At 37.3% G+C, this 14,823-nt stretch overlaps 4 protein-coding genes and 1 long non-coding RNA gene across 6 annotated transcripts in view; 3 read left to right on the forward strand and 2 right to left on the reverse strand.

Annotated features, from left to right (window-relative positions):
* Window positions 1–1,051: 1,051 nt before the first annotated feature.
* LOC128878066 (uncharacterized) lies at window positions 1,052–5,482 on the forward strand. Its single transcript, XM_054125913.1, has 5 exons — window positions 1,052–1,433; window positions 3,389–3,450; window positions 3,527–3,772; window positions 4,083–4,220; window positions 4,814–5,482. The coding sequence occupies exons 1-5, from the start codon at window positions 1,358–1,360 to the stop codon at window positions 5,381–5,383; spliced, it is 1,092 nt and encodes a 363-aa protein (XP_053981888.1). The 5' UTR covers window positions 1,052–1,357; the 3' UTR covers window positions 5,384–5,482.
* Window positions 3,780–4,804, reverse strand: LOC128878073 (uncharacterized). The gene is made up of 4 exons (XR_008457343.1): window positions 4,541–4,804; window positions 4,231–4,399; window positions 4,076–4,127; window positions 3,780–3,985 (listed from the first exon to the last, which is right to left on the reverse strand). It is a non-coding gene; the product is annotated as an uncharacterized LOC128878073 (long non-coding RNA).
* A 385-nt stretch (window positions 5,483–5,867) lies between the features above and the next one.
* LOC128878063 (peptidyl-prolyl cis-trans isomerase sig-7) lies at window positions 5,868–8,019 on the forward strand. The gene is made up of 4 exons (XM_054125907.1): window positions 5,868–6,085; window positions 6,194–6,684; window positions 6,768–7,009; window positions 7,104–8,019. Exons 1-4 carry the CDS (start codon window positions 6,016–6,018, stop codon window positions 7,846–7,848), a joined length of 1,548 nt encoding a protein of 515 aa, XP_053981882.1. The 5' UTR covers window positions 5,868–6,015; the 3' UTR covers window positions 7,849–8,019.
* Window positions 8,020–8,174: 155 nt separating this feature from the next.
* Window positions 8,175–14,823, forward strand: part of LOC128878058 (DNA ligase 3) — a 63,078-nt gene continuing 56,429 nt past the window's right edge. Inside the window, exon 1 of the mRNA XM_054125886.1 lies at window positions 8,175–8,783. The gene's annotated coding sequence lies outside the window, so the exon portion shown is untranslated. The remainder of the gene's footprint in view (window positions 8,784–14,823) is intronic.
* Window positions 9,513–14,823, reverse strand: part of LOC128878068 (uncharacterized) — a 35,308-nt gene continuing 29,997 nt past the window's right edge. For both annotated transcript variants that reach the window (XM_054125915.1, XM_054125916.1), the window contains exon 4: window positions 9,513–13,052. In XM_054125915.1, the coding sequence (XP_053981890.1) occupies window positions 12,991–13,052 (62 nt within the window). In that variant the 3' untranslated portion in view covers window positions 9,513–12,990. The remainder of the gene's footprint in view (window positions 13,053–14,823) is intronic.

Raw genomic sequence — 14,823 nt, forward strand, 5'->3', positions numbered from 1 at the left:
TTTTTTTATTCGTTAATGGAAACTTTTATTATAACAAGAAATTTGTCGATCTCAGCTTTCTTTCAGATGTATGAAATTAGAGAAAATGTTTACGTGTCATTGTAGGCACAGTTAATATCCAATTTCACATATTTACTAAGCGTGTCTGTTATCTGGATTGGAGTCTGACTCATTGTTAGTGTTACGCAGGTAACTGTTATAGCTAAATTAGATTAATTCTAGCTACGAAATCACATAATGCAAACAATTGTTACTGCACGATGACTTTTATTTTTTTTTTCATTTACCCCTTATCAAAAGTCGACGAGTTCAAATAGTATCTTATCAACTACATGTGTATGTAACTGGAACAACTGCAACGTACGTGCATACTCGCTTTTGTGCGTAACAGTGTATAATAGGACACCTAGCGACCAAAAGCAGAAAGTTTTCTCTCGAACGAATCGATTCATAATATATTAGTCTACCTGATGCATTAGAATTCGAATGTATTCCAGCCTTGGGGGAAAAAGACTTGGCCAATCTTTACCGAGAATCTATTCGTCGCGCCGGAAGGACAATTCTGAACAACTCCAGATCGTTAATTCTTCCGTGTCAGCGATCTTTTGTTTTCCGGAATGCACCGATTTTCGTTTCGAAACCGAGGCTAAGGTTAAAATATTCTAGATGTGATCAACTGTGTATCATGTATCGCGTAACGTGTGACGTGTAAGCCATAGGTCAACGACAGTTTACATTTTATTATTCTCTTCATCTACGATATAATCCATGGTAATTGCCTGAAACAATGGGAGGGGAAAATCTTAATAGAATTTGAGATATTTGAAGGACATTTCCGAGATCGTTGAATTGTCAGGTCGGGCACGTTACAATCTGGGCCACGGTCAAATAGCCGATTATACAGGGTGTTTCGTGTATTCTTAAACGCCTTAATCTTCATTGATCTAAGGATACAAACAAGTTATTTAGTTCTAGAGGACGAATATTACAATTAATTATCTATGTTTCTAAAGCTGATTTGAAAGTTGATTTACATAAGACAAATTTAACGAGATACCCTGTCCAGTCGATGCATCACAAATGTGGCAAAACAACTCTTTTTTTTTTTGCGGCAGTATGCTGAAGGATACCGATCGTGTTTACTGGAGCAGTGTTTCTCAAATTGTAGTCTGCAAACGTGTTGGAATAGGGGGTTTACGAGCTCCTAAAACAACAAAGAAACGTTAATAGAATAAATAACTGTTTTCTGGATGATTTTATTCTTATTGATAAGGAAGGAATAATTAACAAAGTTCCAGACTAAAATAATTCCAGTAAGATCCAGTAAGATCATGCATCGCATCAGTAAAACTATTTCATGGTTATGGTTCAAGATGATCCGTGTGTTTTCAATGTCCAAATCGAAAATATAAAGTGTCCAGCGAATATCAGAGGTCTGCATCATCAAAATACTGTTGTAAAGATTGATGTCATTGATATCTCGTGACCGTACTAAGAAAAACATTAATTCGCTGTCTCGTCGTGCGGGTATTGCTTACACATGTCAGTGGTTCTTAACCTTCTCAAACTCACGGCACAGTAATGGCAAACGAATAATAATTTTATAGTAAATTACGATTGTATTAAAGCATGTTTTCGTTTGTTTTCAACAGAACACTTTTGCGACTGTACTCCATAGCAAATCATCGTATCTACATACACACGTACAGAATTGTGTTTTTCTGTATCTATAAAAGCAAAGAATTAAAGTTCTCTAACGTTTACAGCAATATCCGAGAATGCAATAAAGTAACTACATAAATTATCATATATAAAAACATTCATGTGGAGTAGTTGATTCGTGACTTGCCAGAATTGCTTTAAAAAAGATATTCGTAATTTCTTGGAGTTCTACTCAAGTAAACTTGGTTCTTAATAATGAATAATTATAGAAAAAAATGTTGAAAACTATGCAAAAGTTCACAGCACAGTGATTAAGAGTCACTAGCTTAAATAAACGTTAATTTGTTCAATAAGCAGGTGTGCTTTGTTCGTCTATATCCATCTTCACGTAACGCATCGTACCACTCGTGAAAGGTAATACTTAAACCCTTCCTGTTTTGTTCTTTTTTCGAGCAATATCTACGAGGAATCATTGTCCGCGCAACTACGAAAGGTAATAATTTGTTTACCCGCGATGATTAAAGTCTACACTGACTGTGATTCGGTGTATAACTTAATTACTTATGTGTCACGGTGATGATGGGTTTGTTTGGTCCATTAAAAACGTCCTTTGTTAATTACCGCGAACAAGAATCTTTTCGGGGCAAAGGTCGGAAACATAAAACGTAGATAAGCGGTATGTTATACGATCGAGATCAATCAGCATGACTGTTCGTGAATTAGTAGGTGACTGTTTCTTATTTTCTGTAACTCAGATGTTTCAATCGATATTTCTTACTGTGAGTGTAACGACGCCACAACGTTATCAACAAATTTTGAGATTTCAAATTGAAAACGTATTTTTATCAAAATAAAATTCTATTACTGAACAAAATTTTGAAAAACAATTCAGTAGTTCCGGGAACAGACAGACACCTCAATTTTTCCCCCTCACAGAGGTTCAATTTTTTAAAATGCTGAAATAGGTGTTTGATTAAATACAGGGTGTCCCAAAAATGTTGTAACACCTTGAAAGGGGTGGTTGGGGAGGTGATTTGAAACAACTTTTCCCTTAGCAAAAATGTTGTCCGAGGCTTCGTTAAGGAGATATTAAAGGAAAATACTGACCAATCAGAGCGCGCGGATACCGTTGGAGCGGCCGCGGTAGCGAAGGCTACGAGCTAAGCGGGCGCATCAATGTCCTTCGATGCACGTTGGGTCACTTGTTCGCGTACAAGCGCGGCCGCTTAGCTCGTAGCCTTCGCTACCGCGGCCGCTCCAACGGTATCCGCGCGCTCTGATTGGTCAGTGTTTTCCTTTAATATCTCCTTAACGAAGCCTCGGACAACATTTTTGCTAAGGGAAAAGTTGTTTCAAATCACCTGCCCAACCACCCCTTTCAAGGTGTTACAACATTTTTGGGACACCCTGTATATCCAAGTTTCAAGCAAATCCGACCACGAATAAAATATTCCTCATACAAACGTTGCAACTCCTTTTTACCTCCTTAGGGGTTGAATTTCGAAATATTCTTTCTTATTCCTTGTATACATCATAAAGGAAACCTCTATGGAAAATTTCAACTTTCTAGACTAAAAGATTTAGCCTGGCTGTTAATGATTCATATGGATTGCTGCATTATCTTTTTTAGCATATCGGATTCCTACGTACATCCTTGTCTGAATATACTCGCATTGACTCATACACACGTACATACTTGACAATTGTATATCTCATATATCTGCAGAAACGTCTCCATTGTCAATCCGATATGAAAATACTACTTCTGATAGCCACCGGCACACCTGGGTATGTACATACAGAATTTATTTAGAAAGATATGGAAAGATAGGAAGGTATTTTTTTTTTTTTTATTGATACATAGGATGGAATCGTACGAGATCGACTGGCCAGACATCTAGTAGCTGCACACAGAAACATTACGAAAGTAAACATATTGCGAGAGATTTCCGATATATCGAGGGTCAAAGACTACGTTCTCGTTAGTGTCGAATTTCGTTCGTACGAGGCTTGTCATCAATCACCACGCAAAGGCAAATATTTTCACGGATTATTAATCGCTTCGATGAAACTGTATTCCATTGCTCTGCGCTGTTTGCAGCGTGGCTTCGTAAGTATCCTTTCTATCACGTGAAGATGTCACAAAATCTCGTCGTCTTTTTTCGACCCGACCACCAGATGGCGACACTTACCCGACTAATCTTTCCTTTATTTTCAAATACGAAATATGTCATCCTGCGAAATGATAAATTCTCGATCTTTGCGAAATCTAAAAAAGGGGCTGTTGATGTTTCCAAGCTATGTTTAATCATTCCCTTTTTGCCTGTAACATACGAAAACGTTTCACGCGTTCCCGTGCCGTTGCCGTCGAATATCATTGTAGCGTTTCATTAAAAAAATATTTTTTCTTTACGATAAAGCCTGTGGAATCGCAGCGGACTCTCGGCGCTGTCAACCTCGAGCATCTGAAACCGGAAGTGGTGCTCAGTGAGAACAATCGGAAGTCCTTTATCGAGAGATTGAAGACTCACAAACCCGCGAAGAAATTGGACGAGAAGGTGAACTTACGTATACGAATTTCCAGATAAATTCTAACGACTGTTCCATTCATTTTTACGTGTACATCTGAATATAATCTATATTTTATCCAGCGAAACGATGAGCTCCGGTAATAAAATCACGCGACTTGCAATATAATCTCATCCATAAACTCTCTATTCAGGAGCGTATCAAATACCTAATAAAAGAATAAAAGAAAATGTGTAAAGATATCAAATAAAGTAATAGAAATAAAAGTATGTTTATCGATTCCTCTATACGTTAGGTATTTGATACGCTCCTGAATAGAGAGTTTATGAGTCTCTGACACTGCAATTACCATAAATAGTAATTTGCATAAACTTTTACTAAGTCTGTGTTTATACAGGGCTCGATACCTCGCCGTTTCGTCCTTATCGCAAGTCACATGGTTTTGTTATCTGGTCCAAAGTCCCTCAGGAAACTCTAGATGAAGCATCTATCATATCTCATCTCCAATTCATCTAAAATACTCATTTGAGTTGTAATATCCCAATTAAATTTAATAACATTTGTACTCTTCTCACTGTACCTGTTGGCAATAAAGACAAATTATTCTTATTATTATTTCAAGGTGAATCGAGCTGCCGTCTTGGTGCCACTATGCAAGCACAAAGGGGAACTGGGTTTCTTGTACACCTTGAGGTCCACGAAAGTGACCTCGAACCGCGGACAAGTCTCCTTTCCCGGTGGAATGTACGACAAGGAGGATCATAGCCTTCAAGAAACCGCGTTGCGCGAAACCTGGGAGGAACTTAGGATTCCGAAAGAAAAGGTGGACGTTTGGACTTGCGGTAACTTGATCGACAAGACGAACGTCCAGGTGATGCCCGTTTTCGGTTACATCGGCGACGTCGATCCTGACAAGCTTGATATTAACACGGACGAAGTGGAAGAAGCCTTCTTTCTCAGTTTGAAGAATCTATGCGACCCCTCCTTGTGCCGTTTTACCCAATTTCGTGATAACTATACTTTGCCAGTTTATTTAGGCGGGAAACACCGTATTTGGGGTTTCACGGCGGCGACAACGCACATGATTCTACACGCTCTCGTACCTGATGTCTATAAGCACAAACTCGTATACTTAAAACCAATTTTGCCAAAGATCAAAGACACTCTCAAGAATGATATTCATTCTTCGTGAGGTCGTAATGGTATCTGTATTGTTCGTTCTCTCCATGTACGCTGTCATTCGTTGTATAAAGAATTGAAGAAATTGTTGTTACATCGGCTTTTTTTTTTTTTAAAGAACTATTAACTTAAATTGCGAAGGATGTCCGAAAATATTGGAAATCAAAATTGTAGGCTTGTAAATTAATAGAAGAACATTTTGGCCTCCTTCAAGTTCTTTTTTCTATTAATTTAAAGGCGTTTAGAAACAGTGCAACTTTTACTTGGAACATGTTTCAATACCTTCTAATGTAAAAAATTTAAAAACAAAATAATATACAAACGTTATTTTCTACTTTTATAATTTATAAAAGTGATTATAATAAATTGACGTTTGTTTAGGAATGAACCAGTGATCATTTAATAATATAACCTTCGTATGTTGTCAATGTTATTGTTACGTTCGACCTCGAAAGTTTAAGATTATTTTTAATTTTTAAATTATTTACAAATTATTGATTGAAGCGCCACGTAGTGTACGTAACGAGAATCGATTCGTTTTTTCGTGTTTTTTCGGGTATGCAGCGTTATGGTTTGCGTCTTGTGTAAATATTAAATAAAAACAAATTGAATAGTTATATAAAGGAGAGAAAAGATTATGAAATCATGGCGGTTGTAATTGAAACTACTGTAGGAGATTTTACGGTTGATTTGTATACCGACGAACGTCCACAAAGTAAGTTGGAACTGAGGATAGAGGTTATGAAATTTTCTATTATGATGTGTAAACTAATGTAAGAATATTATTGTTGATAGTGGTATTAATACGAACAATATTTTTCAGCGTGCCGGAATTTTCTGAAACTATGCAAGTTAAAATATTACAATTGGAACTTGTTCCATTCTGTACAGAGCAATTTTATTGCTCAAACTGGAGATCCTACAGGCACTGGGAAAGGAGGCGAGAGCGTCTATGGAATAGTGTTAGGAGAAAAAGCACGGTATTACGAGGCGGAACAAATGCCGAAGATAAAACATGACAGAAGCGGTTTATTGTCTATGGTTAATTGTGGCAATAATATGCTAGGGTCTCAGTTCTTTGTTACCCTTGCCTCTGAGCTCCAGTCTTTAGATGGAGAGCACTGTGTATTCGGTGAAATCACAGAGGGTTTGGAGATTATTCTTAAATTCAATGAAACAATATGTGATGGAGATCACAGACCATACCAAGATATACGTATTTCTCATACTGTTATTTTGGAAGATCCTTTCGAGGACCCTAAAGGTTTTGTCTTACCTGATAAGAGTCCACCACCAACAAAAGAATGTCTAATGGTATAATTTTATACATCACTTCATTTTGTTCTGTAAACATTTTTAAATTCCTTCATAATTACAAACATAATATGTGTTTACAGAGCGATAGGATTGGAGCAGATGAAGTGATAGATGATACAGCTGGCATGACAATAGAAGAAATCACAGAGATGCAAAAGGAAAAGGAGGCAAAGGCAAGAGCTACAATACTGGAAATTGTGGGTGACATTCCAGATGCGGAGATGGCTCCTCCTGAAAACGTTCTTTTTGTCTGTAAACTGAATCCTGTCACAAACGATGACGATCTTGAAATTATTTTTAGCAGATTTGGAAAAATTATTGGGTATGCTAAATTACTTTTATCTTCATTAACCATGTATTCCTTGTATCATCTATATATATATATATCATCTTCATCTTGTTATTTTTCTATTCAGTTGCGAAGTTATCAGAGATCGACAAAGTGGAGATTCCTTGCAATACGCGTTCATCGAGTTCGCAGAGCGCAAAAGCTGCGAAGAAGCTTATTTTAAAATGGACAACGTGTTAATCGATGATCGTCGCATACATGTAGACTTCTCGCAATCGGTAGCTAAAATGAGATGGAGAGGTAAAGGCAAAGGGATCCAATATTTCGACGACAAAAATGACGAACTAGGCGACGAAACCCGGAAAAAAGTGGGTCCGAGGAACAGAAAGAGAGACGAGATTGACGACGAAACGAGAGATCATAGAGAAAACGAGACGAGATATAAAGAAGACTTATTGGAACATAGAAAACACGAACGCAGGAAAGAGGCAGGCAAGGATGACTCGGAATATTCCCGTGACGGTGGAAAGTATGCGGAAAAAGAAAAATATAGAGAAGGAAAGTACCGCGACGGTTCGCGTGAAAGAAATGATTATGACGCCAGACGGAAAAAAGTAAGAAAACACAGGAGCAGAGACAGAAGCAGAGACAAAGATCGAAGTAAAAAGGAGAGCCACAAAGATCATAGGTACAATAAAAAGTACGACAGCGAGAAAAGGAGAAGAGATAGGGATAGTTCAATTTCCGACAGTGAGAGTTCGAAACACGTAAGGCACGAAGAAAAACATTCGAATCACAAGAAGAAACGTAACAGGGATCGCTCCGTGGAAAGATCTGGAAAATCAGATAAACATAAGCAGAGAAGAAAATAATGTAAATAATGTAATTTTAACCTATCATAATTTTGAGCTTTCATCGACGCCAAATGTAGTCGCGCATAGGCGAATATATTTTGAAAAATAATCAATTAAGCATTCGAGGAAATATTTCCAAAAAAATATACGCTTAACTTTTCCATGTGAATAAACTTATTACAGAATTTATATGGCAATTGTTTACTTTTCATCCCAACAGAAAAATGTTTTATTTCTGAAAAGTATAGCATAGGTGGGATATAGTACACTGCACTCCTTACTTAAAAGGTCTTATCTAAGACACTTAATTAATTTTTACATTAATCATACATTTGTAGCGACCTCCACATCGTCAGAGCTAGACAATTGATATTACTTAATATATAATTAGTAATCATATAAGTAATCAGTAATTTCTCCTGTAATTCATCTTAAGTATTACAGAAGTTGGGCTTAGGTTCAAAAGTACAAGTAAGGAATGCAATAGCTAATGGGGAGAATGTAAATTGTTAACCGAATAAAATAATAAAGATAATTACTGTAACATGTTTTAAGATAATCTCATCTTCAAGTAGTTCTGAAGTAAGTTTTAAATGCTAGTAATTTAGATATTGCAATCTATGTTCTACCAACGTTATTAATCCGAGAAAATCGTGCATGTTTTTATACATTTTGTCGGCTGTGAAAACTGTTACATTTATGGTAATAATTGAAAAAAATATTTCAGTTCTAAATTTAGGTTGATATGGACGAGTAATTCTCTGCAGTTGTCATTGAAGGCCAGTGAAGACACCTGAATGGACCTGAAGACGTCGCGTTGTTTTCTACTCGGCATGGCTGTGACATTTGTGTCTTCTAAATCGTGCTTTTATTCAATTTTTATGTGTTTTCACTTATTTTGTGCATTCTGAGCGAACGTAATTTGGATACTTTAGAGGAAGCTCCGAAAGTTGGTAAGAGTTCTGTTACTAACGCGATTGTGCAGTATTAAAAACAAATTTGAGGTTAGGTCGGTTGATATTTTCTACAATTTAGTCTAAATTAGCTTGTTTCTGCGCACGTTCATTTTCACGAAGACTTTACAATGGTACAAATAAATCGTTGGGACACAAAGCTTCATTTTGTATAGTTGCACAATTTTATCACACGATACGTGATATGATTGTCCACCGTCTTTTGTATTTGTTCACGTGACTGAACACGTGACCCTTCGCGCAGTTTCAGTTACCGTTTGCTTGGCGATTCGAATTGATTCGAATTGTTGAACGTTGTTAATTTATTCTAACCGTAATTATGCGTGCATTTTTATTTTTTTTTTACGGAGTTTTGTGTAACTGTTTCGGTGAAAATAGATTCAGGAAAGAGAGCCGCCAGCAATTCGAATTTACAGATTCCGGTTTTCACGTCGTTTATTTGAAAAGATTCTCTAGACTCTGTTGACAGAAGTATGCGTATATAGTGTATGGCTACACGGTTTGTCGCTTGTACCGTTTTATTACATTATCGTTATGAATCGTGACGATGCAATCGTTAAATTATCTTTCGATGTTTCGAAAATCTCGCGCCAAACACTAAGAATGCCATTAGGTATCATGTTATTAGGGATTGGGTGTGACATGTTTCCAACTGTCGCAACACAGTTTGGATTTCAATTTTACGGGGAAATAAGTCACGATGAGGTATAACGTGCACGTAGATTGTATTTAAATTATAAACAGTGAAAAATAAGGTATCCGTAGAAAACAATACTATAATCGCGCGTACGAAGTTTACAAAGTATCGATTACTATTTTTTGGACTAAACGTCGATAAACTAGCGGGACTAAATAAATAAAGAGGGCACATAAAAAGACTATACAAACGCGTTACACGTTTCTTCATACGAAACGATTATAAATAATTCGTCGAAGGGTGCGGGCGGCCTCTCTTTACCTGTCTCTGTTAATTTCCTGTAATTACATTTATTTCTTGGATTTATCTTTTTTTCTCTTTCTAAGTTTCCAACGATGTAGACACTTTTGGATACAATTTCGAGAGAAATTTTCTCGTCGAAGAAAAATACTGTTCTCGCATCTCATTTTCTGCTATCGACAATTTCATTTATTTATTTCTACTTTTGCGCATAATATTTCGCTCGCTAATAGAAGACACCAAGATCCATGCAAATTATATTTTCAACGTTACAAGTTTCCTTTAAAACTGTTTTTCCTTTTTTTCTTTTTTTTTTTTTTCTTTGACGTTACAATAATTTTTCCTATTTTATATACTGTTCATATTTTCTTTTTGTTTTCGCCGTTTTAAAGACAGTTTCGAGAATATCGGAGCCTCGGCCCTTGCACCCTTCTCACTTAAAGCTAACGAATAAATACCTATCCGCCATTTCGATGTTCCATCGAATGGCATGCTGAGGACACGTCACTCGCCAAACGTGAATTTTCTTTCTATTTTTTTTTTTTCGTGAACGAACTGTTCTGTCTCTGTCCATCTAATAGCCAAATATTTTCGCCACTCAATGTAATCGTAGTTTAAATCTTACTATAACGTCTAGCTACTCTACCAGTTTAATTACGTAAACCTTGTGTCATATGCCATCTGTTTAAGTACGAAAACGTCAGAGATGGGCGAAATTTGATTCTCAATTACCTTCTATAGTATCAATTTTATTTGTGCAACGTGAAATGTAATTTCACTTTCACGGAACAAATGACGGATTCTAGATTGTTCATCTCCTATTTGTTATCGGAAACTTTAGTCTAGATAAGAAATTTGCCCATCTTTGAAATGTGTGTGGCAAGTAAGTGAACGAAGTAGTTTGTAAGAGAAAATTGGTGGTTCAAAGAAGAGAGTTTTTGATTAGCCAAAATATTTGGCGTCGACCAATGCCAGAAAAGGTTGTCCTGTTGTTTGTCTCGTCCAGTCGTAATACAGACGAGACAATTATTCGGTCACGAATGAAGTGTCCTTGATCTCCGGATGAAATTATTATACTGCAGAATACTAGAAGCGTTCGTATCTCGCTCTCACTGTTCCATCGTTTCGTTTCGATGGGATGTTCGATTCTAAATCGATCTTCTAGAGAATTCATCTGTTTTAAAGCTATTATCGTTTTCTTTTTTTCTTCTAAAATTGTATCTTAAATGTTCGATTCTGATACGAATCGATTCTTCTGGATGTAAATCGATATCCTCGTCAAGTCCAACCTTCGATAAAGTGTAAAATGTTTTTATAATTAGGATCAATTATCTAACACTCGCAGAAACATCTGTTCCAATTGAACAATTATTTTCAAAAGCAGTGATTAATTTATCGCTTGATTTCTGCTTATCCTTTTCCTTTGCTATGTCTCGCATATAAATATCCAATAAATCTAAAAACGATTAAATATTATTCAAATTACCAAAGTGTAAATAAAAAAATATAGAAAAATACGAAACAAAGTAATAAAAATAAAAATATACTCAAAAGCATAAAGTAACAATAGAAATTGGATACACTTAAAAAAAGGAACTCGAATAATTAGTGTGCAATTTAGTAGCAGTTTTGAAATTTAATTTAAATTTGTCAAATTTTGAAGAAATGTTTAAAGGAAAGGAACGCGTTTTCTTTCCCTCGAAATATTCTTAATTTTGTATAGTTGTCCCGACCATCTTGCAACGAAAGATTTCGTTCGGGTCGCGTGGATCTTATTTTCCTCTAGTTTTCTTCTTAGATAAAGACTGTAATTAGAAAAGCATTTTTTGTTAATTTGTTTCGCAGGAATTCAGTACTTATAGAATCGACTCCGATCGTTTCGATTCGAAATTGGTCTCAGAATCGATTTTCCTTTACAAAAATCGAACATCCCCGGCCGGGACGCGTCCGAACCAGTCGGAAAACGTCCTTATCGTCTTCGAAGGAGCGAACTACTCACGGAAGCTTCGGAAAATGCTCGTCACAGTCACGGTCACGGTCGTAGTCACAGTCTCAGTGCAGAGTGGAAAGGGCGACGCGGTGGGTCTTGGTTGTTTCTTCGCAAGACGGAATCCAATGCTCGAACCTCTTGAAATCTCTCGATCCTGATTATTTACAATTCGTACGAAGTCTCTCGTTGACGTCTCTCGAAACGAAAGCGAGAACATAACTGACAGATATCGTCGCGGGTTCTAGCAAACTAGAATTTTCGAATCGTGAAAAGCCAGAAATAGGCAATATTTTATTCGACTAATTGATAGTATAGCAATTTACTCGAGTGAACAGCGCAATTTTTGTTTACCGTTAGGAAATATTTCATGCTATAATTCGGATTCTAACGTTTATTTAACGAGTAATGAACGTTCACCTTTTATTCGTCATATGAAATTTGTATCTACGTATGCGGATGAGAATTTTGCCTATATCTGTTTAAAGCAGGGAGTTGAAGTCGAAACTATTTCGGTCGAGAATTATTGGGTCGAATCATAAAATCAGCGAGAAATGATCGACACAGAAATTAGTAGATTGCACGAGAAGTCGAGTTTTTCTCGATTCGACACGAGACTCCTGAAACGGTGCGACGAAAACTGCAGAAACGTTTACGATTTCTGTTCGTGCGTGGATTGGATCTCGAACAGAGATGGGCAGAATTTTATTCAAACTTTGTAAAATCTACTGCTTCGCAAGATTCGTTCGATTTAATAATTATTCAGACTGTTGACTGCTAAAACAAATACAATTGTACAATTTGAACTGTACAAAATTCCTAAAAAAATTCTACGCTTTCGTTACTTTTTTATCCGGATGAGAATTTGCCCATCCCTGGCATCGATCGACGAAATCGTCGAAAATTTGTCGGACGTTTCGAGAGGTCGAGCTTGAATATGGATTTGGCGCGAATCGAGTCGTTTTTTCGACAGAGTCGAGTAGAAATTCACAAAGAAGATGATCGGAGAGAACCGAGAATTCGTCGCTGATTGAAAAGCCGGTTTCGTCTGATGGAATAGATCGCTTGCTGCTCCTTCGCGCTGCACCGTTGCGTTGCGAGCGTCGCGAATTCCTCTCCGTTGTGTCGCATGGTCCTTCTTCATGGTTTTCGTGGTGTTCGCGCAGGTTTCGGTTGGCTTTCGTGGCAGAGGGTGCACCGCGCAAGAGGCTCGACCATTCTCGACGTGGCCGCCGTCCGCGAACGATTCATTTGCCGGTTTTTTATTTGTGCAACTGCCGCTTGCGTCCCATGTTGCAGATCTTGAAGTGGCACAGGGTCATATCTGTCGAAGAAACAGATTTAAATGTTACATCACGTCGGCAAATGATTCCCTAACATTACTAGCTAACAATTCATATTCACTGAAGTGGAATAATCATATCTGAATTCATTGACAGAGCCTTTAAATAATTGATTGGGTGATTTACTTAAATTTTGCTTTTTCTTTTTATCAATTTTTCCAAAGTTTCTTCTTTGACTGCCTTTCATTTCTGTTGCAGTACAGAATCACATTCATACAGTCGAATGAAATACGTAGTGTTCTAATTTTAAATTCAATGATTATAATTTTCAACTGTACGTATCGAACAAGCCTTCTTTTTTAAACTTTTATACTACCACAGTCTTTTGTGGGTTCCCGCTATTTTCGTTCGAATGAATAGCGTCTCTATCGGGAAAACGCCCAAGTTTGTCCACGATAGTTTCCTTTTTTACGGCTAGATGGCGCCATTTATACGGTTTCTTACCGATACCTGTCGATACATTACCACCATGTCGATAAATACCGTCTAAATGGCGCCACTAACGGTGAAAGTAGGAACTATTCCAGGACAAACTTTAGCGTTTTCCCGATAGAGGCACTGACACGAATTCCTGCGGGAAATTTGAATTTCTTTTTATTTAATTTAAGTACAGTACATTAGAAGTAACATAAAAACGTTTATCGTGCGGCTGTCTTCTAAATATAGATATATGCTGCCGCGGACTCTTTTGTAGAACTTGTTATGCTGAATAATTCTTCCGTACATTGTCTAGAAATATCTTTAACGTCTTAGCCAGCGTCAGCCAAGTGGCTTGCTTCGCTAAAATTGGTACTGGACATTTCCCTTTTATCATAGATTAATGTTATATACACTTAAACGTTCCTCGAATAATGCTCTACAAAAGCGTGAACCTACCAGAGACCTTATTTTATACTATGTAGAGACAGAATGCGTACAGTTTTTTAATTTTAAATTCAATCGATAGTAGTCTCACCTCTTTGATTCCAAATTCATATAGTCAACATAATTTAAGTTTCTTGGGTTCGTAAATCCAATAGAATTCTTGAATTACTTAGATTCGAATCGATCAGTTCTGCAATAGTATTCCATTCATACGAGAAAGAGATTTCGAAACAGTTACTTCGACTCGAAGCGAAGGAATTCGTCTGGCGCCGATCTCAATGAGTTCACATCAATCGCCTCGATCTCGAAGATCAATCGCGCGCCGCATAGTTCCCCGGCGATAGAATCGGCCGGTCTGACGTCACGTGAACCAAAAGTCAATTGGAGCAATCGATTTATTTACCGTCTTCGCGACGTACGCACGTTTCTCGATCGTTCTACGCAAATTCTCTATTCTCCGTCCTAAACTAAATTCGCGATGAGTCGTTAATAATCGTTAGCAGTTCGCGCGGCAGCGAGTGTATACTTGGGGACAAGATTAAATGGAATTTAATCGAAATGTAACATTGGTGTCGACTGAAATTTTATTAACTGTTGCAGATGTAGATTCTTCACACAAAAATCTAGAGATCTCGATAGGAATCTGTCAGTTTTGTTTATGCGAGTCAAGACGTAAACGAACTGTTTACGCGCGGTTTGCACTGTGTAAAGTAAATACTTATTCGCGTACAGATATACAGGGTGTCCCAAAAGTCGTGGAGGAGCCGGAAATGGGGGGTAGCTGAGACGATTCTGAACAACAATTTCCTTTGCAAAAATGTCGGATGGGGCTTCGTTAAGGAGATATTAAGAGAAAACCCCGACCAATCAGAGCGCGCGTAGACCGTT

This window comes from Hylaeus volcanicus, chromosome 6, assembly GCF_026283585.1.
Source record: "Hylaeus volcanicus isolate JK05 chromosome 6, UHH_iyHylVolc1.0_haploid, whole genome shotgun sequence".
In the NCBI taxonomy this organism is placed as follows: Eukaryota; Metazoa; Arthropoda; class Insecta; order Hymenoptera; family Colletidae; genus Hylaeus; species Hylaeus volcanicus.

Excerpts from the sequence above, each read along its gene's own strand:
- LOC128878066 (XM_054125913.1), top strand. The coding sequence starts at position 1,358 with ATGGTTATGGTTCAAGATGATCCGTGTGTTTTCAATGTCCAAATCGAA. Across the intron at positions 3,773-4,082 it reads GCTGTTTGCAGCGTGGCTTC|CCTGTGGAATCGCAGCGGAC; the intron begins GTAAGTATCCTT and ends TTTACGATAAAG. Across the intron at positions 4,221-4,813 it reads CGAAGAAATTGGACGAGAAG|GTGAATCGAGCTGCCGTCTT; the intron begins GTGAACTTACGT and ends TATTATTTCAAG.
- LOC128878063 (XM_054125907.1), top strand. The coding sequence starts at position 6,016 with ATGGCGGTTGTAATTGAAACTACTGTAGGAGATTTTACGGTTGATTTG. Across the intron at positions 6,685-6,767 it reads CAACAAAAGAATGTCTAATG|AGCGATAGGATTGGAGCAGA; the intron begins GTATAATTTTAT and ends ATGTGTTTACAG. Across the intron at positions 7,010-7,103 it reads AGATTTGGAAAAATTATTGG|TTGCGAAGTTATCAGAGATC; the intron begins GTATGCTAAATT and ends TTTTCTATTCAG.